Below are 22,623 nucleotides of genomic sequence, written 5' to 3'. Positions count from 1 at the left end.
TAGGCCATGTACGCACTGTGTGTTCCTGGGCAACCCCCTTTTCCTCCCTGGACTTTCATTTCTTACCTACAAAGTTCAGAAGGTGGGGGGCAGAGGATTGAATCATATGATTGCCAAGGTTCTTGTCTGGTGCTTCTTCACCAGAGAGTTCAGACGGTGGGAGTAATGGAAGGAGGAAGGAGAGGAGGCGGTGGTAGTGAGGTTGGTTTCTCCGGAATCCCCAGTCCTTTCCCTCTCTTAAGTTTTACCTTTGAGGTCACAAAAGCTGTGGCCTCAAACCTACATGAAAACACACACACACACACACACACACACACACACCCTTTTCAATCTAGAAACTCAAAGGATGACACTTGCCGGAGCTGGAGGTCATCCCCAGCTAGTCCACCCTTCCCTACACCCCTTCTGCGAATGAGAAAACTGAAGCTCTGGTTTGGGATTTTCAGAGCCCGGGATTTCCCTCCCAAGCTGTCCAGCGCTTCTTGCCCACCAGGGCCGGGACGCTCCCGTCGAGCCGCAGGCGAGGGCTGGCTGGGATTCCCGGGGGACCCAGCCGTCGGGGCAGCCCCCACTCGCGGCGCCGCCCCGCCTCTCCGGCCGCCTCTCCGGCAGCCGCCGCTGCGCACTCGCCCGGAGCCGGCGACCGAGGGCGGAGGCAGAGAGGGAGCGACAGGGGCTGGGAGGGGTGCTGGCGAGCGCTCGCGCGCTGTGTATGGTCTATCAGAGGCAGCTGACCTTTGAGGAGGAAATCGCTGCTCTCTGCTCCTTCCTGTAGTAACAGCCGCCGCCGCCACCACCGCCACCGCTGCCGCCTCCCCCGGGAGTCCGGACCCCGAGCAGGAGCCGCGGGCGCACAGCCGAGCTCGCCGCCGGAGGGCTCGGCCCCACCAGGTGGGTGGCCAGCGGCGCGGCCCGGGCGGCGTGTTGGGAGGGCCACGCGACTGTTGGCCCTGCCGGCATCCAGGCACCAGCCACCCTGGAGCCCGACGGCTGGGAACCAAGCAGAGATCGTTCCGGCTTGAAGAGGGAGTTTCGTGCAGAGTGTAGAGCGGAAGAGGGACGAGGGACCAGTCTCCAAGATGAAGGGAAGCGGTCCCCCGTGGGCACTGTCCTGGCACGCAGTGGAGGAGAGCGCTGTCGGGCCGGACCCGGAGAGAGGGTGTCACTGGAGCACAACCGAGGGGCATGCCAGAGACCAGTGTCCATCTCCCCAACCCGTTCTCTTTGACAGCCTCAGCCGCGTGCCTGAAGGGACCCGGCTGTCGAGTGGCAATTACTGCGTTGCCCTAATTTTGAACTGGAGCATCTCCCCTTCAGAAATTAAGAGTCAGGGTCCAAGGCAGGGAGGGGGATTTTTGCAGCCCTCTCCTAAGGGCCTGTGGGCCTCTGCTGTCAAGTTTCTCTTTCAGTTTCTAAGCTATACCCCCCCCCCCTGGGGAAGCCCCAGTAGGGTGAGGGGAGAGGAAGAGGAGGAGGGCACCTGCCTCTCCATACCCCACCCCAAACCTCAGCGGGTTACTTGTTGGAGGGGAAGGGCGGTCTTCCCCTCCTTACTGTCTTTTCTTCCCTCACAGGAAAGTGTCTCCGGTGGGCATGAGAGGGCTGGTCGGGTCCCTGCTGTAGGAGGCACCTCTTAAGCCCTCTGTTTGCCCTAGGTGAAGGGCCATGGCGGGCTGGATTCAGGCCCAGCAGCTGCAGGGAGATGCACTCCGCCAGATGCAGGTGCTGTATGGACAGCACTTCCCCATCGAGGTCCGGCACTACTTGGCACAGTGGATTGAAAGCCAGCCATGGTAGGACGTCTCTACCATCCAGGTCTCCTTGGTCTCTAGATCTTCTCTTTATAGTTTCTTGTGACTCTGCTGGTCCTGTCTGTTCTCTGCGGAAGGGGCGGTGTCCCTGGGAAAGGGGAACAGGGAAATTGGAGCCTCCGAGGGGACAGAGAATGTTTCTAAATTCTAAGCTGCTAGGAACAAGTTCTGTGGGCCCTGGAGCACCCCTTAGTTAAGAGCCTGGAATTTCCATGTCACACTTTTAGTGCCTGACCTCCTTGCCCAAGAAGGTGCCACAGTGAGCCCCCCCCCACTCTGTCCCCAGGGATGCCATTGACCTGGACAATCCCCAGGACCGAGCCCAAGCCGCCCAGCTCCTGGAGGGCCTGGTGCAAGAGCTGCAGAAGAAGGCGGAGCACCAGGTGGGGGAAGATGGGTTTTTGCTGAAGATCAAGCTGGGGCACTATGCCACGCAGCTCCAGGTGGGTGTGAACACCAGGTCACCAGCAGGGAGGCACGTCTGCCTTCTTATTTTAGCATCAGAACCTCTGGGGGTTTTGCTGGCCTGGCCACTGACTCACCATGTGACCAGGAGCTTAGTGGCAACTTTTCTTCAATTTCCCCCACCCCCTCTTTCTAAGTCAGACCTGTTGGGTTCCCTTAACTTATTACAAAGCAAGAGGTAGGAGTGTGTGCAATGAGTGAACCCACATTGTGGCCAGATCAAACAGAAGGGGTGGAGGAGACCGAGTCAGGATACCTTTGCTAGAGAAAGGAAGGCTGGCAGATTCTAGAAATAGGGAAGGAGGCATCCCTCTTGGGGCTCTTTTTATTATAGGCGGGACAGTTGCTGAAGAACAGAGTCGCCTGGGAGGCAAGAACTGGATAAAAGGGCTTTGAATTAAAGGTTGGAAGAAAGATGTAACCTCTGGGGGGGAGTATGGAGGAAGAGAGGGATGTTTTGTAAAACAGGAAAGGGGTGTGGGTGGTAATCATGGTCAAGCATTTATTGGAACTCCTTTGTTTTTCTTAGAGAACCCCTCTTAAATCCAGAGTACCAGGGAAATGAAAGTCCATCCCAGCAGGGGAAGGAAACAGGAGAAACCTGAGGGGAAACAAAATAGGAACCCAGGGGCAGGCGTATGGTAGAAAGTACCTTGACATTGGCAGCGGATGCTCTGGGCCTTGAGTCATCTACTCTCTCATTTATTTGACTCTGGCAAGTACTTAGCCTCTCTGGACATCAGTTTTCTTGTTCGTGAAAGGGGATAATAATTTCTTTATGTCATAGAGTTTCCATGCTGTGGAAGTCAAAGGAAATGTTAGATTGAAAGTGCTTTGTAAACTGGGTTTTCTGACACTGCAAACCAAAGAAAAAGATTTATGAGGGATAAAAGAGAGATAGAGGTATCTAATGATGGCTCCTGGGGCTTCCTGGGAAAAGCTGAGGCAGGGGCTGAAGGAGAAGAAGGGGCAGAGGTGGCGGGGATCTGCATGATTGGAGCAGAGGGTGACCACTGGTGGCTGCTATTGCATTCTTTCAGAACACATATGACCGTTGCCCCATGGAACTGGTCCGCTGCATCCGGCACATTCTGTACAATGAACAGAGGCTGGTCCGAGAAGCCAATAATGTGAGTGCCCTGGGGGTGTGGGAAGAGGAGCTGGCGAGTCTTGCCACCTCATGCCTTCCTCCCCTGACACACTGTGTTTTTGCAAAACACCGGCATGTGGAGAATACAAAGAAATAGGAGACTTGGGCAAATGTTAGAGGCAGTGCTGCATGTGGTGTGGAGTGACCCGGGTTCAGTCCCCAGCTCAACCATTTACCAATCTTGTGTCTTGAGCAAGTTACTTAACCTCTCTGAATCTCTTTTTCTTCTTTTTTCTCTCTTTTCTTCATAGTGCTAGGTATTGAACCCACGCCATCATGTATGCTGTGCAAGCACTCTACCATTGAGCACATCCCCAGATCCCTTCCATTGTAAAATAGGTGTATCTACCTTATAGGGTTATTATGACAACTAACTGAAAAACCATGTGTGCCAAGGTTGGACAAACAGACCAATGAAACAGAAGAGGAAACCTAAACACACATGCATACACGCACCACACCTGCAGACTACCTCTTTGTCAGAGATGGCATTACAAATCACCAGGGAAAAAGATTTGATATTCAATAAATAGGACTGGGACCAAAATAAGAAATGGTACCCTGCCGGTGTCTGTGAAGAACACCAAAGGCAAGGTTTGTGTTAGAAGATGGAAGATAGGCAGGCTAAGAAAAGCAAGACCCAGAGAGCAGGAGGAAGACCTATCTCCACCTTCTGAAATCTTTTTTTTTTTCTTTTTTTTTGTGGTGCTGGGGATTGAACCCAGGGCCTTATGCATGTGAGGCAAGCCCTCTACCAACTGAGCTCTATCCCCAGCCCCTCACTTTCTAAAATCTAACGGCAGCAAACATCTGCATGGACAATGGAAAATCCTGTATTATCTGCAGTAAAGCAAAATAAATTTTGTAAAGTGACGTAATGAAAGACCTTAGAGCAGCGCATGAATCACAGTGGTATTATTTATTTATTATTTATTTATGTTATGGACACCTATTGCAGGTATTTTACAGTTCACTCGGTAGATGTTTATTGAGGTCCTACTATGTGTCTGATGCTGGGCTGGGACAGGAGAAACAGATAAAGGCTTTGTCCCTGCCCACAAGGAGTCCCAGCAAAGACATTCTCCAGAGGTGAGCCAAGTGCTAAGGGGACATATATGGGAAAAGTGCCACTTCAGATTGAGGCAGCTGGCAGGGCAGTGTCTTGAGGAAGGGGTGGGGCAAGAAGGAGGAAGGGAGGAAGGATGAGTTTTATGGCTCTGAGTAACAGCAGATGGGAGGGCAGGAAGGCTTCAGCCATGGAGTCACAGTTGAAGTCTTGCAAGTAGCCAGTGTAGCTGAGGAGAAGGGAGCCAGCAGGGGAGTAAATGGGTAAAGTTGGAGAGGGAGCAGAGGCCAGGTTACGGAGCGTCTTGCAATACAACACTTGTGTCCTGAACTTATAATCACAGAGCTACCTGTGGACATAGAAAGGATGCAGCCCTGATTGAGAAACGCATGTCTGAAGTACTGGTGTGGTCACATCAGGGGCACAGTCCTTCTCCCCTCCATCAAACTGTTCTTGAACATTCTGGTGTTCAAAGCCTCAGGGACAGAGAGGTCATAGCACTTGGGGAAACTCACATCCTTATGCAAGAAAACAGACTAGCAAAAAGTGAAAATACAAGCAAAAGGCACTTTCAGATAAGATTCGTGCTGCTACCAGGCTCAGTGGCACATGTCTGTAATCCCCGTGATGCAGGAGGCTGAGACAGGAGGATCTTGAGTTCAAAGCCAGTCTCTGCAGCTTAGAGAGACACAAGCAACTCAGTTAGACCCTGTCTCTAAATAAAATTCAAAAAAGGGCTGGGATGTAGCTCAGTGGTTAAGTTCCCCTAAGTTCAATCTCCAGGACCAAAGAAAGAAAGAAAGTAGTGTTGCTGTAAATTGGCCATACAGGGAAGGCTCCTCTGAAAAGGAATGAGTTAAAGGACTTGCCTCAGAAGGATTTGGTGTCAGAATGTTCTAGACTGATGGAACAGCAAATGCAAAGGCCCCGAGGCAGATACGTGCTTTTGTATTCAAGGAACAGAGATAGAAAGTCCAGGTTGCTGGTGTGGTCAGGCAGCAGGGGATCTGGGTAGAGGAAGGTAAAGGCTGTCCTCTAAGCTGGCTAAAACTATATAAAAGAGTTTGGATTTTTTTCTGAGAACATTTCATTGGAAAGTCTGTGAATTCAGCCAGGTGTTTAAAGGATCGCTGAGGTCCAAGGAGGCCTTCTTGGTATATCCCTGATAACTTCATTTTGGTGTCCCCGGGATACCACCTGTTTGACGTTTGGTCTCCTTGCTCTTCCTTGGTCATAAGAAGGCCTCAGGTGCAGTGTGGATGGTGTGTGTTCACAAGCCATGCCATGCCCTGAAGCTTCAGCACTTCTAGATTAGCTCAGTGAATAAACCTGGAATGCCGAGTTGTCCTCATCAGTAGAAGACCCAGGTGACACCTGGCCTGTAGAGTTGACGGTTCTCCAAAGGAAATTCAGTGAACCCTCTTTGGGATACTCTGGCAGAGGCTTGTTCTGAAATAGAAATTTCTGCTGTGAAGATGCCATTATCTGCCCCACCTGTTTCCTCTTCTTTCTTTCTCCTTTCTACCCCAATTCTGGCAAATGACTGTCTTTCTGACTCAGGCGACCCTTCTCACCCCAGGTTTGGAGTTTGGGGTCATAGCATTAGCGTTCCCCAAGGCCCGAGGTTTTCTCCCCTCTTCTCTACCCAGCACTCTACTCCTCGTCACTTGTGACTTCCCCTCAATCTGTCTCTAGTGCAGCTCTCCTGCCGGGATCCTGGTTGACGCCATGTCCCAGAAGCACCTTCAGATCAACCAGACCTTTGAGGAGCTGCGACTGGTTACACAGGACACAGAGAATGAGCTGAAGAAGCTGCAGCAGACCCAGGAATACTTTATCATCCAGTACCAGGAGAGCCTGAGGCTCCAAGGTGAGGAAGAGGGTGCAGGGCAAGGGAACCGTGCATGTCCCTGGTGTGGGAGTGAGGAACATTCTGTGAGCAGGGTAGGGTCAGGGTCAGTGTCCATCTCTCCAGGACCTTGCCCAAAGTCATGGCTCCCTGCCAAAGACTAGATTCTAGGCTAGGCCTTTTGCATGTGTGATTCAATTCAGCCTTTATGACAAGCTTGTAGAGTAGGAGATAGCTGTGTTGTTCCTATTTTTCAGATGATACAGAGAGTTTCAAAGAGAACAAATGGCTTAGCCTAGGGTGCCTATAATTTGTAGAACTTGGTCTCAACTAGAGCTATGTTATAGAATCCCTGTCTTACTAAGCTAATTGTAGGTATTCAGAGACTATCTAAACAAATGGAGAAATATGGGCAAAGTGTGCCTTAACCAGAGAGAGGACATGGGAGGGGAGTTTCTTGGTTGAGGCAGGCTAGGGAGAGGTACTTCAGGAGTGGCTCACAGGTTGTGGAACTGGGGTAGGGTAACATTGAAAAATTCTCTCTATCCTAGGGCTATAGTTTGCCAGTGGCTGTCATGATAACAGTTCAAGGAAAGAAAAATTGACTTAGAAGGAATGAACAATTTGAGGCATTTTAAGACATGGCCCATTTTTTACTCACTCCAGACTGACCCTAGAGATGTACCACTCCATTCTAGAGAGAACAAAAAGAGTTGTAAGGGGCTGGGGATGTGGCTCAAGCGGTAGCGTGCTCGCCTGGCATGCATGCGGCCCGGGTTCGATTCTCAGCACCACATACAAACAAAGATGTTGTGTCCGCCGATAACTAAAAAATAGATATTAAAAATTCTCTCTCTCTCTCTCTCTCTCCCCCTCTCTCACTCTCTCTTAAAAAAAAAAAAAAGAGTTGTACTAACATTTCCCTTCATCTTTCTCCTTCTGGCTTTTGAGGTAGAAACAGGTCATTGATTTTATTTTATTTTTATTTATTTATTTATTTTATTTTTTTTGGTGGTCCTGGGGATTGAACCCAGGGCCTTGTGCATGTGAGGTAAGCACTCTACCAACTGAGCTACATCCCAGGTCATTGATTTTAAATCTTTCTTCCATACACACACACACACACACACACACACACATACACACCACAAACACACACATAAACATGCATATATGTATATTTTAATGTACATAGATTATGTGTATATACATCACACATATAGAAAAAGATTTAAAGATATGATTTTTCCTCTCATTACTGCTTTAGCTGTACCTCATAATTTTAGATATACTGTGTATTGCTATCATTCACTTTGAAACTTTTCTAATTTCTCTTGTGATTAATTCTTTTACCTTGTGTGATATTTAGAATTATATTATTTAATTTCCAACTATTTCGGGTATCATATTGGTGTCATGTTGTGACTGATTTCAATATTGTCTTGTTATTGATTCCACTGTGATCAGAGAACATGCTCTATATGGTCTCAGTTCTTATAAATTTATTGAGACTTTTTTTATGGCCTATCATATACTTGATTTTAATGAATGCATCCTATGTATGTGAAGAGGATGTGTATTCTATAGTTGTTTCCTTTAAAAATAGCAACAATATGCATGGTACAGTGAGTAGGGACTTTGCCTGTAATCCAGGATACTCTAGACACAGAGGCAGATTGCAAGTTTGAGGCCAACTGAGGCAATTTAGTGAGACCCTGTCTCAAAATAAAGTTTTTTAAAAAGGGCTAGAATGTAGCTCAGTGGCACACTGCTTACCTAGCAAATGTTAGGCCCCGAATTCAATCCCTAGTACCACCAAAAAAATAAAATAAAATAATAATAATAATAACATTAGCATAAAAGGTAAAATTTTATAAAAACAGACTACCAAATATGTACAACATCTATGTTTTCTGAAACAAAATTTAGTGAGAAAAGTGGGATTGCTTTGCATATAGTCATGTGCTGTATAAAAATATTTCCATCAGCAATTATCTATATGTATGCTGTTATCTACTTCATACCCTACATATGTGGTAGGCTATACTGTCTAGGTTTGTGTAAGTATGCTTTTACAATGAACAAAAATGATACCTCTTGGTGTTCTTAGAATGAAAATATCGTCTAATGACACATTTCTCAGAATGTGTCCTCATTCTTAAATGATGGATAACTGTGTTTGCAAATCTCTTCAGTGTAGGTTAAATAAAACACAGCTGGGTCTTGCTTTCAATTTGTTGTAGTATCTTGTAACCTCTAGAAAATTTCATAGTATACTTATAAAAATATTAGGGTGAAAAAGGAAAATAAGATCTTATGAACTTATGAAAAAAATTTTGATTTTGTGGATATCCTATAAGGGTCTCAGGAACCATCAGAGGTTCTCTTGACTACACTTTGAGAATCACTGATCATGGTCTTTGTTGTATTGGGGTTTTGCCTAATTGTTTTATTGGTTGCTAAAAGAGAGCAATCAAATCTCCTATTACAACTGTGGAATTGTCTACTTTTCAATTCATTTTGTAGGTTTATGTATTCTGATATAGATACATTTATAATTATTATTATGATTTTCTGAGCAATTACATAATCATTATGAAATGTCTCTCTTATTTTCTTCTGATATTCTTTGTTTTGAAGCTCACTTCATAAGATATTAATATAACTATTTCAGCCTTCTTTTTCTGTATTTCCATTAGCATATTTTTATCCAGGCCTTTTAAACATTTTTTAGTTGTAGATGGACACAATACTTTTATTTATTTGTTTATTATTATTTCATGCTGGAAGATTAAACCCAGTGCCTCATGCAAGCTAGGCATGCACTCTACCACTGAGCCACCAACCCCAGCCTTATTCAGGTTTTTTAAAGATTTTGTAATACAAAGGGCATATTGTTGAGTTTTGCTTATTCTGACAATCTCTGCTTTTAATTAAGATGTTTTGTCCGTTAACATTTAATGTAATAATTAGTGCATTTGTATGAAGGGCTGACATCTTATTTTTACTTTTATCCATATTTTTTATTGGTGCATTTAGTTTTACATAATAGTGGGATTTGTTGTGAGATATTTGAACATGCACACAGTACAACAATATAATTTGGCCAATATAATTTCCCAGTTTTTTCTCTTTTCCTTTCCTCCTCCCTCCCCTGGTCCCTTTTCTTTACTGATCTCCCTTCAATGAGGACTGACATTTTAATATTTGTTTTCTGTTATGTCCTGTTAAGTATCTATTCCTCTGTTCCTCATTTTGGCTTTTTTTTTTTACTCCTTTAATTTTTTCCAGAACTCAATTTTAATTGTTTATCATCTCTTCCTAACCCTGCCCTATTAGTGCTTTCTGTACCCTGACCCAGCACAGTGACTGAAACATCGTAAATGTTGAATGAATGTTGGCAGGATGCTTCTAACATGTCTTCCTCCATCTGAATCCACCCCATACTGACCCAGAAAAAAAAAAACCAGCTCCTTCATAAAGTGGAAACAGGAGATTTCAGACTATGGTTTCTACCTAAGTTCTTTCATGACAAGATTTATGAACCTGGATGTGGGTTTCAGTTGCCCATGTGTAGGTTTAGGTTTAGATTCTGGTTTAGGTTTGCACCCACTGTGTATATGGTGTCAGTTCTGTCTGTTTTATCTGCCTTGCCATTGCAAACACAGACTATTGATCTGTTGTGCAAGTGAAGGCCCAAGTCCCCAGGAGAGAGCAGTTACCTCAGATCCATTTGGCCTCCTTCCCAGAAACACCTGCATATGACCAGGAAAGACTAAAATGGGTCACTTGCATGGGGAGGCTGGGTACAGGTGTTGGGATCACCACCACCGTTCCCATCCTGTGGGCCAGCAGGATCCTGGGGGAGCCATCGGGCCCCTCTGCTATGTTCCAAGCCGGGGTAATACTCGTCCCACTCAGTACCTTCCAATGAGATTGGAACCATATTTCCAAGTTCTGGTTCTGAGTTTTTCCTGGATGTCCAGCATTGCTATTGTCTGTCCCAGCTCTGGGGCAGGGACTAGGTCAATGTAATGTGGCCCTCAAGCCAGCCAGGAACGTGACTAAGACATGCCAACACACATCTTCTTGATTCAGCCCTAGTAAGGATGCTGGGCTGTTCAAAAGTGTTATTGGAGCCGTGCGCAATGGTGCACACCTGTAATCCCAGCGGCTCTGGAAGCTGAGGAAGGATTGCAAGTTTAAAGCCAGTCTCAACAAGTTAGCAAGGCCTCAGCAATTTAGTGAGACTCTGTCTCAAAAAATAAAAAGGACCTGGAATGTGACTGGTTAGGCAACCCTGGGTTCAATCCCCAGCAACAAAATAAATAAATAAAGAGGGTTCTAGGAAGGGAGTAATAATCCCAGCACTGGTGAGACTGTTTTTTTGGGGATGGGGATAGGTTTGAAAGCTGAGGAGGTGAGCAGGTAGCTTTAACTGTGGGCATGTTTTGGGGTTATTAATCCTCAGGTAGTTCTTGCTTTACTCTTTATTTTTCTTTCTTTTCTTTCTTTCTTTTTTTTTTTTTTTTAGTATCTTTATTTTGATTATTTAGGTTTTTTTTTAAATTTTAATATGTTGTTCAGGATCAAGTCCAGTGCTTCATGCAGGTTAGACAAGCGCTCTACCACTAAGCCCCAGCCCCAGCCATTGCTTTACTCTTTCTGCCTCCCCATGTCTTAAGGATTTGTTCATAGATGTTTTGGAAAAGGGAGGGAGGCCTTCTTTCCTCCCTCCCTATTCTTGCCATCAGTGGGATTCCCAGCAGCTGGTGATGCCTCCCTCCACCCTCCCTTTCTAAGGGAATTTGCTGAATTGTGTCCTGAGAGGCCCTGGATATTGTCTCCATCCTCTGTTGATTTCCTCCCTCCTCTCACCCCCGTTCTCTCCCCATCCCTTTGCATTGACCTACCCTGGACAGACATGTCAGATGCTTTGCAACCCCTAGTGAGACTCACCACTGGGGAGGGACTGCCAAGTTCAGGGATGAGACAAAATAAGGGAGCAGGGCCTCCCAGACGAGGTCCCCTGCACGTGAGGGTGGGACTCAGCAGCTGCTTGTCTCTGTCACTCTTTTATTCTCATCCTACCCTCCAGTCACCAAAAAGGACCAATCTACATAGAACTCAGGCCTTCCCGGCTGCTCCTTGAGCATTTTCTGCATCGTCATTCCTTTAAAGTCCACGGCAAGGCACTGAGCAGGTGCCAGGATTCTCCCATTTTACGTGTGGGGAGCAGAGACACAGGAAAGGATGTGATTTGCAGAATTCACCCAGAGGGGTTTGGGGGCGAGCAGGGTCCTGAGCACCCACTGCCCAATAGGGAGACTGGGTCAGGAGGCCAGTGACCAGAGCCCAGAGGCTGCCTTCTGAGGAAGCATCTTCATCTTTGGGTACCGGCGACTGTAGGTAGGAAGCCCCACTTGCCATCAGTGGGGTGTCTGACCCTGGAGGTCTTGCTCCAGAACAAGTGAGTAGGAATGCTGAGGGCTTCCTGCTGGATGCCAGGAGTGATGGTGGTGGGTGTCGTTTCCCCTCCTCCAGCTCAGTTTGCCCAGCTGGCCCAGCTGAACCCCCAGGAGCGCCTGAGCCGGGAGACGGCCCTCCAGCAGAAGCAGGTGTCCCTGGAGGCCTGGCTGCAGCGGGAGGCACAGACACTGCAGCAGTACCGCGTGGTGAGTAGGATCTTGCTTCTCTGGTGACTGGATGGAGGGACAGAGCCAGGGAGAGCAGGAGGCCAGACCCTCTTCTCTGGGGTCCTGTGAGGGCAGGGGGTCAGAGAGGGAAGGGCCTGCTGGGCTGTTCCCTGGGAGCCCAGAAGGGCTACTGTCCCCCTTCCCACAGGAGCTGGCCGAGAAGCACCAGAAGACCCTGCAGCTGCTGCGGAAGCAACAGACCATCATCCTGGATGACGAGCTGATCCAGTGGAAGCGGCGGCAGCAGCTGGCCGGGAACGGAGGGCCCCCCGAAGGCAGCCTGGACGTGCTGCAGTCCTGGTGAGGGCTGTGGGAAGGCAGCAGGGTGGCAGGGCTTCAGGGTGTGCTGCCAGCTGCCTCTTCTGCCTTCTGCCTTGGCCTGAGCAGCAGGCTCCCTCTGTCTTGTGACAGCCCTCATCTCACCAGTGTCTTGCTTTAGATATGGACTTTGTTCCCGGTTCCATTTCTCCAGGGATGCAGTCAGTCACATGTTGGGGAAAGGGACAGGGCTTTGGTATGCAGTGACTCTTGGGCTGGTTGGACCCAAATCAGGGTGGCCTCCCGTGCATCCTCTACTTCTGGAAGGCAGGAGTGCCCTGTGTACCCGTGGACCATGGGGAATGCTATGCCGTCCTGGGTGGGTCCTTGCTGTGCAGGTGCAGCTGTGTTGGGGGGAGGTCTCCCTAGGCTGGGACCCCCAGGCTCTGGCCCAGGGTGGGGAAGAAGCCATCATTCCCATGTGGGCCCTGGGACTCCTCACAGGTGTGAGAAGTTGGCCGAGATCATCTGGCAGAACCGGCAGCAGATCCGCAGAGCCGAGCACCTCTGCCAACAGCTGCCCATCCCTGGCCCAGTGGAGGAGATGCTGGCCGAAGTCAACGCCACCATCACAGACATCATCTCTGCCCTGGTCACCAGGTGACTGCTGCCTCTCCACCATGCCCAGGGCAGGGCAGTTCCCTTGGGGTTGGCATGTGGGAAGCCGCAGGTGCCATCCAGACCACAGGCTGTTCCTCGATCCTCTCCCACTGCATCTCCAGTTGCTCTGGCTGCTTGGGACGGCCCTGGCCCAGTTTCTGGTGTGGACACTGAGGGAGGTGCCTCTGCTTGGCCTCCCCTTCTTTCTGGGAACAGAAGCCTCCTGTTGTCCTTCGCCTGCTGGACTTGTGGGAGGTCCCTTTCCTCAGAGGTCTCTCCTCTTTCCCCACCCCCGCACCTGCATCTCATCGTGTGTCTGGTCACTCATGTCCCCTGCAGCACATTCATCATTGAGAAGCAGCCCCCTCAGGTCCTGAAGACGCAGACCAAGTTTGCGGCCACCGTGCGCCTGCTGGTGGGCGGGAAGCTGAATGTGCACATGAACCCCCCCCAGGTCAAGGCGACCATCATCAGCGAGCAGCAGGCCAAGTCCCTGCTCAAGAACGAGAACACCCGCAAGTGAGTGTGCCTGTCCCTCCCGCTTGCATTCCCCATGCTGGGTTTTGGAGGCCCCGAGTACTGGGGCAGCACAGGTTTGCTTCCTCTGTGCCTGTGTCCCACAGGTCCCATCTCCCTGGTTCACTCTGCTCCCATGTACAGTAGATTCAGGGAGGCCCCACTCAGAGGACTTTCTCTGCCTTGCTGGTTGCTGGAACTTAGTAGGTCAGCAAGCATTGCGCTGCCACACGACCCGTTCACTGTGCAGAGCAGTAGGGACACAGCTGTTTCTAGACCGATCTTATGAGGTCCCTCAGCCATTGATTAACAGAGCAAGCTGCTGACACAGAGAAGTGATTACTAGCGTATGTGACCAGGGACATATACAGGGCATCCCCGAAGGGAGTCATGTTGCAGATGGTAGTCTCAGGTTAGCAGTGGGACAAAAGGTGGCTAGTGCCCGAGCTAGAGAGGGAAGACTTTTCCAGACACAGAAATTGTCCTATGTCCCGAAGGAAAAGTATAAAGAAGATACATGTGGTCAAGGTTGGGGCCCAGGGGGCAAGGAAGGCTACCCACAATGTATGTGGTGAATGAAAGAATGAGTTGCATGGGAGACCTGGTCCCATCCTGTGTCATCCAGTTAAACTGTTTCCTGAATGCCCAGTCTGTGATCTAGGGAATGTGTAGTAAAGGAGCTCCCAGGTTAGCTGCGGAATCAGAGAATAGCACACTTTTTAAAAATAAGGTATTACCAAAAAGTGTGAGAGAAAATTAAAATAGTGATATCATAGCTTTCAGATGTGGGAGCAGGGCAGGGTGTTGAGCAGCACTAGACAAGTCAAGGAAAGTCTTCTGTGGAGCCAAGACTTGAATGAGCACTCAAGAGTGTTTGGGGTAGTGACAAGAGCAAATGCAAAAGTCCTGAGGTAGGCACCGAGCCTGGCTTGTTCAGCAGTCAAGGCCAGCGTGATTTGCCTGTCCTGAGTGAAGGGAGGGGAACTCAGACCAGGGAACAGGGCAGGGGTTGATCATGGGGATCCTTGTAGGCCATGGTCAGGGTTTTTATTGTAACTGCACTAGAAGCTGCTAGAGGTCCTGAAAGCCTCACCTCAATCTCAATTTCCGTACTCAAGAAATTTTTTTTTTTTCTAATTTGATTCTAGGGATCGAACCCACTTTAAGGCACATCCCGGACCCTTTTTAGTTTTTTATTGACAGGGTTTTGCTCGGTTGCTTAGGGCCTTGCTAGGTTGCTGAGGCTGGCTTTGAACTTGCGATCCTCCTGCCTCAGCCTCCTGAGCTGCTGGGATTACAGGAGTGTACATCTGCCCCTGACCCAAGAAACTTCTAACCTGATGCTAGAGACCCAGACCTCCCGCCTAGAGACCTTGCCTTGGGTACTGGCAGATGGATGGAGAAGACAATATCCCAGAGTGACACCAAGCAATACTCTTAGGGAGTGGGGACAGGGGCTCCTGGCAAGAGCCAAACGCTGTCAGATGCCAGTCCAAGCTGTGGACAGGATGTTGCTCCTCACCGGGGCCTGTGTGAACCTGGGGTACCCCTCTCCTTTGTAGCGAGTGCAGTGGCGAGATCTTGAACAACTGCTGTGTCATGGAGTACCACCAAGCCACGGGCACCCTCAGCGCCCACTTCAGAAACATGGTGAGCACAGGGCCTGGCCTCAGAGGGAAGGTCTGCCTAAGGCTGAATCCTCGTAACCAGCCAAAGTCTCCCTGTCCTCTTCTGGCCTCCTGCCCTGCAGTCGCTGAAGAGAATCAAGCGCGCTGACCGACGGGGTGCAGAGTCTGTGACAGAGGAGAAGTTCACGGTCCTGTTTGAGTCTCAGTTCAGTGTTGGCAGCAATGAGCTTGTGTTCCAGGTGAAGGTGAGGCCCCCCACACCCGTCCCCATAGGTCACCCAGAGAGGTAAGGGATCTCTCTGGTTGATTTGGGAAAACCAGAAATCTCTGACTCCTCTCAGTCTCAACGCAGTTATCCCACCCCGCGGTCAGAAATTCCACTCTGCAGGCACCTGTTTGCTTCATCATCACCTGGCGCTGGCCCAGGCAACTTAGTCAAGGACTGAGAAAAAAAAAAAAAAGTTTTGTGTTTTGGGTCAGCTTGTGCTGCTTAGCATTTGTTGGGAAGGGCCTGTGCTTGGAATTGTGGGTAAGGAATGAGGGCTGGGAGTTTTGTCTGGGCAGAGAGCAAAATGGTGCTCCGTCCCTTTCACCTTTCATTCCTTTGACTTCCATAGACCCTGTCTCTCCCTGTGGTTGTCATCGTTCATGGCAGCCAGGACCATAATGCCACCGCCACTGTGCTGTGGGACAATGCCTTTGCTGAGCCGGTGAGTCCCTACAGGGTTTCCACATTGTCCCCCTGGGCCCCAGAGCTCTCCATAGGGTTAGCCTTCACTCCATGGGCCCCTGCTAAAGGGGGTCCTGACCCCAGAACCAAAGTGAAGCTGGATGAACAAGTGCCCTGTTCTCAGGCCTGTCCTGGTGCTGTCAACGTTCCAGGTTTCTGGACTGGACTCTCTGAAGTCCATGAGCCTGCTCTTTGGTCCCTGGTCTCTGAACTTTGTTTGCCTTATGGCTGGGATGCCTGATCCCTGGGTCTGGGTCTCCAACCCTGCAAGCCCCTTCTCCCTGTTCCCTTCCTTCCTTTTTTTGGGGGGGAGGGATAAGCAGGGATTGAACTCAGGGGCACTCGACCACTGAGCCCCATCCCCAGCCCTATTTGGTATTTTATTTAGAGACAGGGTCTCACTGAGTTGCTTAGCACCTCGAAGTTGCTGAGGCTGGCTTTGAACTCGTGATCCTCCTGCCTCAGCCTCCTGAGCTGCTAGGATTATAGGCGTGTGTGTCATCATCCCCCCCACCCCGCCCCACACGCCCAGCTCCTTCCTCTCTTCCCCCTTGTGTTTCTGTCTCCTTTCTGGATTGTCCTCCATCCTCTCTTGGTCTCTGTGTAAAAATTTTCAGCTCTCTCCATCTGCCTTTTCTTCCCATTTCTCCATCTCGCTCTCAGGGCAGGGTGCCATTTGCCGTGCCTGACAAAGTGCTGTGGCCACAGCTGTGTGAAGCTCTCAATATGAAATTCAAGGCCGAAGTGCAGAGCAACCGCGGCCTGACCAAGGAGAACCTCGTGTTCCTGGCGCAGAAACTGTTCAACAGCAGCAGCGCCCACCTCGAGGACTACAACAGCATGTCTGTGTCCTGGTCCCAGTTCAACAGGGTGAGGAAACTGAGCTTCCAACTGCCTGCCTGAGACCACCAGGGTCCTGTCACTCCTCCTCCACATCAGGGACAGGCTGATGCCTGGGGCTAGGGTCCCACCCTCGCTCCTGCACCCCCCAAGCACTTCTTCCTACAATCAGGAGAGATGGGGGCTTGGACCCCAGGAAATGCAGACAGGGGCCACAAGGAATTGCACTCAGCTGTGCAAGCCGGAGCAGGATGGTGGAAGGAACCTGGGGCTGGGGTTCAAGTACTAGATCTGTTAACTAATTTGCAGGTCCCTTTGGCTCCCTGTGCTTCAGTTTCCCATCTGTCACATGAGAGGGTGAAGCAGAAATGACCTTGGAAGGCCATCCAGCCTGGACAGTGCTTTACAGCGCCCACCCCCAAGCCAGGCAAAATGTCATGTGCCTGCAATCTCAACAATTGGGGAGGCTGAGGCAGGAGGATGGCAAGTTAGAGGCCAGCCTCAGTAAATTAAGCGAGACCCTGTCTCAAACAACAGTTCACCCTGCACCCTTGTGTCTAGAAGCATGGGGCAAGTTCACTCTGGGTGACTTGGACCCCAGCCTTGACTCTGGGTTTCCTGGGGCTCTCAGGAGAACTTGCCAGGCTGGAACTACACCTTCTGGCAGTGGTTTGACGGGGTGATGGAAGTGCTGAAGAAGCACCACAAGCCCCACTGGAACGACGGGTGAGGAACAGGATCATAGAGTCGGGAGGCAGGGGGACAGCCTGGGGACACCAGCTGTCGGCGCAGCAGTAACATCAAATGCTCCATGCACCCAGGGCCATCCTAGGTTTTGTGAATAAGCAACAGGCGCATGACCTGCTCATCAACAAGCCCGATGGGACCTTCTTATTGCGCTTCAGCGACTCGGAAATTGGGGGCATCACCATTGCCTGGAAGTTTGACTCTCGTGAGTGCCCACGTCACCCTCACTCCTACCCAGGGGCTCTGTCTCCCATGTCCTTGCTCCCCATCCTCCTTCAGGCCTGTGTCCTCAGAAGGCACCCACTGGGAAAAGCAGGAACTAAGCTCAGCGTGGGAGGAGTGTTGCTTGGAAATGTAACCACTTCCTAGCATTTTTCATCTTGGAGAACCTAAAATCGCTGGCCCCACAGACTCCAGAACTGCTGAGTGGGTCCCCAGATGTTTCATGCTGTCCCTGCTCTGCCATGGTTGGCCTTGCTGGTGTCTACTTGCCCAGTTTGCTAAGTAGAATGTTCCAGTGTCCGTTTTCCCATGTGAAAAGGCATGCAGACTGGGGTCGTAGTGTGAGTGGGGAAAAACCCAGGTTTCTCTCTGAGCCTTCCTTAAAACCCCATAAGCCAGGGCTGGGGCTGGGGCTCAGTGGTAGAGCACTTGCCTAACATGTGTGAGGCACTGGGTTCGATTCTCAGCACTGCATATAAATAAATAAAGTCCATTGACAACTGAAAAAAAAAAAAAAAAAAAAAACCCAAAAGCCAGATGCTGTGGTTCATACCTGTAATCCCGGTGACTTGGGAAGCTGAGGCAGGAAATTCACAACCATGACCTTCTCCTGCGGGAATGAGGTTGTTCCTTTCACAGCTGACCGCAACCTGTGGAACCTGAAACCATTCACCACGCGGGATTTCTCTATCCGATCCCTGGCTGACCGACTGGGGGACCTGAGCTATCTCATCTACGTGTTCCCTGACCGCCCCAAGGCTGAGGTCTTCTCCAAGTACTACACTCCCGTTGTAGGTGGGTCCTGATGCCTGACCCCCTGGGCCTTTCCCAAACCCCTGAACAGAGCCATAGGGTTGGGCAGTGAGGGTTCCCCAGGAGAGACCAGATGCTGTTTCCCCTGTAGATTTTGGTCCATGGGACAGTGAAGAGGACCTCAGGGCTCACAACTGTGGGAGAGGAAGTGAAACTTGTACTAGTTTTTTTTTTTTTTTTCTCGGACAAGCTAAAGAAGCTGAATTCTCACTTTGCGGGGTTGGGGGAGAAAGCGGGATGATTCCCACCCTCACGGACCTCTGACTTTCCCACCACGCCCCACCCCACAACCTGCCCCCAAGTTGAGTGTAGGAAGCAAAATGGACAGGTTTCTCCTCTTCAGCCTCCCCGGGCTGCGGCTTCTTGTTTCTGTCTCTTGTCAGGGGTGGGAGCAAGAGGAGGGAGAGTAAAGCCAGAAAAGGAATCAAGGATGGGACTAAAGCCAGGGGGTGGTGACCCTCAGCAGGTGTTTTTTTTTTTTTTTTTTTTTTTTTCTGTGAGTCCTTGGGAAATCTCATCCTGAGAAGGCCTCAGGGTGGTGCGGGCAGGAGGCGGAGGGCTTGGGTGGGCTTCTACTCATGTGCATCTCCCAGAGACCTTGCTTCTCTTTCCCGTCAAGGGGGCAAGGCGGTGGACGGGTATGTGAAGCCACAGATCAAGCAAGTGGTCCCAGAGTAAGTGTCCAGGGCCCAGCTGCAGGCCTCCTGCTGCCTCTCCCTTCCCCACCCTGACCCAGTCACCCCTAAACCTGGGCCAACATCCCTGATCCCCTGGGAAACCTGGCTCAACCCTGGCATGGGAAGGGACTGGACCTGATTGTGCTGTGACTGACATCCAGGGCTCCATTCCCATAGCTGGAGACCTTGGGCCCGGTGGGACACTTTGTCCTTGTACACCTCAGAAAGGACCTGAAGATTTCCCCAGAGCCCCTCCCCAGGTCAGCTGCCAGCCAGCCCCCAGGCAACTGAGGCCCTGTTCTGCTTCCCTCTGCAGATTTGTGAACGCAAATACAGACGCTGGAACCAGCGCCACGTACATGGACCAGGCCCCCTCCCCGTCTGTGTGCCCCCAGGCTCACTACAACGTGTACCCACAGAAGTAAGTTGTGTTCTTCTGGGGTCTATGGGGAGGAACTGGGCCCTGGCCTCAGGCTGGAGACCTGGAGGGCTGGTGGGACCAAGGAATCCGGAGCTCCTCTAGGTCTGCGATCACCAGGCTAGGCCTGGGTGGGTAGAGTTTTTTTAACACAGGTGAGGCTGTTGGAAGGGCTTGATTCAGGATAGCTGTGCATCAGAGGAGAGCAGGGTAGAAAATGGATCCTTTCTGCACTGTGGTGGCCTGGGAGGGGCAAGCGGCAGTGGGACGCCACAGGCATGGCAGTCAGGTTGCTTACACCATAAAATGGAGTGAACACCTGCCTTAAGATTCTGTGAGGACTGGAACAAGGTTGTTAAAAGCTTTTTGTGAGTCCTCAGTGAAAGATGTGTATGAGGTCATTGAATGGCATTGCAGGTGGGTGCAGTTCACCAACCCAACCGCTCTGCTTACAGATGAGAACAAGGAGAGGGAAACGACTCCCTAGATCATGCTATCAGGTAGCAAGAGATTCAAGTGAGCAGGGCACGGTGGTGCAGGCCTATAATCCCAGTGGCTCCGGAGGCTGAAGCACGAGGATCGTGAGTTCAAAGCCAGCTTCAGCATCTTATCAAGGCCCTGAGCAACTCAGTGAGACCCCATCTCTAAATAAAATATAAAAAAAGGCCTGGGATGTGGCTCAGTGGTCAAGCACCCCTGGGTACCAAAAAAAAAAAAAAAAAAAATGCAAATGGAAGTGGGATGTGTCCTAAAGAACCAGTGAGTGACTGCTATCCAGCCTGGAGGAAGGGGTCCCTCCAGAACTGTGTCTGTCCTCATGAGAAACTAGGATGAGTGGGAAGAAGGCTGGGGACTCTCCTGGAGGACTTGGGGCTAAGAGACATGCCAGTTCCCCTGACATCCTTCTGTTCTCCAGCCCGGATCCCGTCCTCGATCAGGATGGAGAATTTGACTTGGATGAGACCATGGATGTCGCCCGGCACGTGGAAGAACTCTTACGCAGGCCCATGGACAGTATCGACCCCCGCCTCTCCCCGCCTGCTGGTCTCTTCACCTCTGCCAGAAGCTCCCTGTCATGAATATTTGAATGCCACGCTTCTCTTTAGAAACAGTATTCAATGTGGAGACTCCGTTCCAGTTTGGTTGCAGCACTGCTGTGTGTACTGATGCCTTTGTGTGCATGTGTTTGGGTACGAGGTGTGCCCGCCTTGCCCTTGAGTGGCTGAAGCAGTGGTGGCCTTTTGGTTCAGATCAAGACCTCCAGGAGCCCAATGGGTCTGTCTGTCTCATGCAAGAGATGGAGCTTCTGTCATTGTAGGTACTCGTTGCAGGCAAACCTCTTCCTCTCGTGTCCTTTATCTGCTAGTAGCTATTTAAGTGAAATTGTTCCAGAAAAGGAAAGGAGACAGGTAAACGTTCTAAGCTGCAGTTTTACTCCTGAGCTAGAAGCTTCGCCCTCCTAATGCTTGTGCCCATATTTGTACACAGATGTGCATCTGTCCCCATGCACATATGGTGGTCTATCTGATGCTTTCCCTCCAGAGGGAGGCGGAGGTTCATTCTTGATATTTCATAATGTAGTGAATGTGGACTCCAGGTTTTTTTGTGAGCCCTCTGAGAGCATGTCTAGGCTGTAGCCATTTCCTAACACAGTGAAGTGGGTTCATTTGAACCAGAGCTATTGGAGCTGCTCTGAGCACGTAGTCTTGGCCTCTTGTATTTGAGTCCAGGCTGAGGGGTTCTCTGCAATATCCCCTTTTCCATCCTGCCCTGGGCTTCTTTCCTTGCCTCTGTTTGCAACCTTGCTGATGAGAAAGGAGGAAAAAATTGTTTCAGGACATGGTGGGTGAACAGAGGGCCTGAGATTTGCAAGGCTGATGCCATCCCCTGGGGAGAGGGGAACTGCAGCAAGGGACAAGCTGCCACCTCCCAGTTGCTGCAGGCCCATGGAGTCTAGAGTGAGGGGTTAGAGCCGCTCCACTCTGCTAGGAGGTGGAATCTGGAACAGGCCTCATGTCCAGAGAAGGCCTCACTCCAGTCTCAAGTGCTCCACCAAGGTTACATGACATGCAGCCAGGGCAGCTGACAGCAGAGATTGGGAGTCCCAGGTTTAAACCTCTCTGAAGGGAAGTGGGGACGGAAAGATGGATTCTTTTGTACTTTATACATAGACAACACATTTGTGTAAACAGTGTTTTGGAATAAAATATTTTCATAAATTTTCTGGTCTTCCTCCTGGTTTGGGGGACTGGTGGTGGTCTCCCTGGCTGATGACAGTCACTAGAGCTGGAGTTGTTTCGTTTCTATGTGGTCTATGCTGTAAGTTTTAGCCTGAGACCACAACTCTGCTCCTCTGTCTACTCTAGGAGTCTGATCGCCCCCAGAATACTGTCAATGCTTCTCAGGGGGCTACAGCACTAGGTAAGGGGGCACACATGCCCAAGAACACAGAGGCTTAAGGTCTAGAGAAAAGAAGGGGCAGGACTCACTGGGGGAGGGGGCCCATAGGATGGGCAGAGCTGAGCTCTAGGCCCCTCTTTTATCCACTGTTGCTAAGAGCAATCTTGAAGCTGGCATCTGAGGGCCAGTGTCAAGGTGATTGTCAACCCTCCTGGGGCCAAGGCAGCTGAGAGCCAGTAGGAAAGTCCATCCTCCCCTGGCCTCTTCCCAGAGACCAGCAGGTGGCACCATCCAACTGCCGCTCTGGCCTGAGCATGAGGAAGGCTGGCCAGGGAGGAGAGAGGACCAGCTTCTCTCCTGTAGGCTTCCTAGTCCCCAGCTGTGGTCAGTCTAGGAGGTGAGGCTGGGGCCTTGGATTTGAGTGTGGGGTTGGGGAGTAAGGAACTATGGACAAGTTTATTCAGAACTCAAACCAGGGTTGGGGGCAGGGGCTTACAGTCTGTCCCAGGGAGGTGCAGGGGCCCAAAGCAGGCTGGCAGGCGGTAGAGGGTGGGGGTGGGAGAGAAGGCAGGCGCCACCACCCGCCCCAGCCACACTATCTCTGGTTGCATCTCTACAGGGGAAACGCAGTATCTCACACTGGCTCTGTTTTCATGGCACTGGGGCTGTGAGTGGGG

General features: G+C 50.4%; 1 protein-coding gene across 1 annotated transcript; it reads left to right on the top strand.

Annotated features, from left to right (window-relative positions):
• The first annotated feature begins 703 nt into the window (after nt 1-703).
• Nucleotides 704-20,717, top strand: Stat5a (signal transducer and activator of transcription 5A). The gene is made up of 19 exons (XM_076869192.2): nt 704-891; nt 1,656-1,793; nt 2,098-2,254; nt 3,317-3,406; nt 6,188-6,362; nt 11,886-12,016; nt 12,186-12,337; nt 12,800-12,955; nt 13,295-13,474; nt 15,034-15,121; nt 15,222-15,344; nt 15,717-15,809; nt 16,493-16,699; nt 17,301-17,395; nt 17,491-17,621; nt 18,278-18,433; nt 19,071-19,125; nt 19,445-19,549; nt 20,463-20,717. The coding sequence occupies exons 2-19, from the start codon at nt 1,666-1,668 to the stop codon at nt 20,623-20,625; spliced, it is 2,385 nt and encodes a 794-aa protein (XP_076725307.1). The 5' UTR covers nt 704-891; nt 1,656-1,665; the 3' UTR covers nt 20,626-20,717.
• Nucleotides 20,718-22,623: the final 1,906 nt, after the last annotated feature.

Source organism: Callospermophilus lateralis, chromosome 11, assembly GCF_048772815.1.
Source record: "Callospermophilus lateralis isolate mCalLat2 chromosome 11, mCalLat2.hap1, whole genome shotgun sequence".
Taxonomy (NCBI): domain Eukaryota; kingdom Metazoa; phylum Chordata; class Mammalia; order Rodentia; family Sciuridae; genus Callospermophilus; species Callospermophilus lateralis.
Note: the sequence above shows the minus strand (reverse complement) of the source record. Positions and strands in the feature narration are given on the sequence as shown.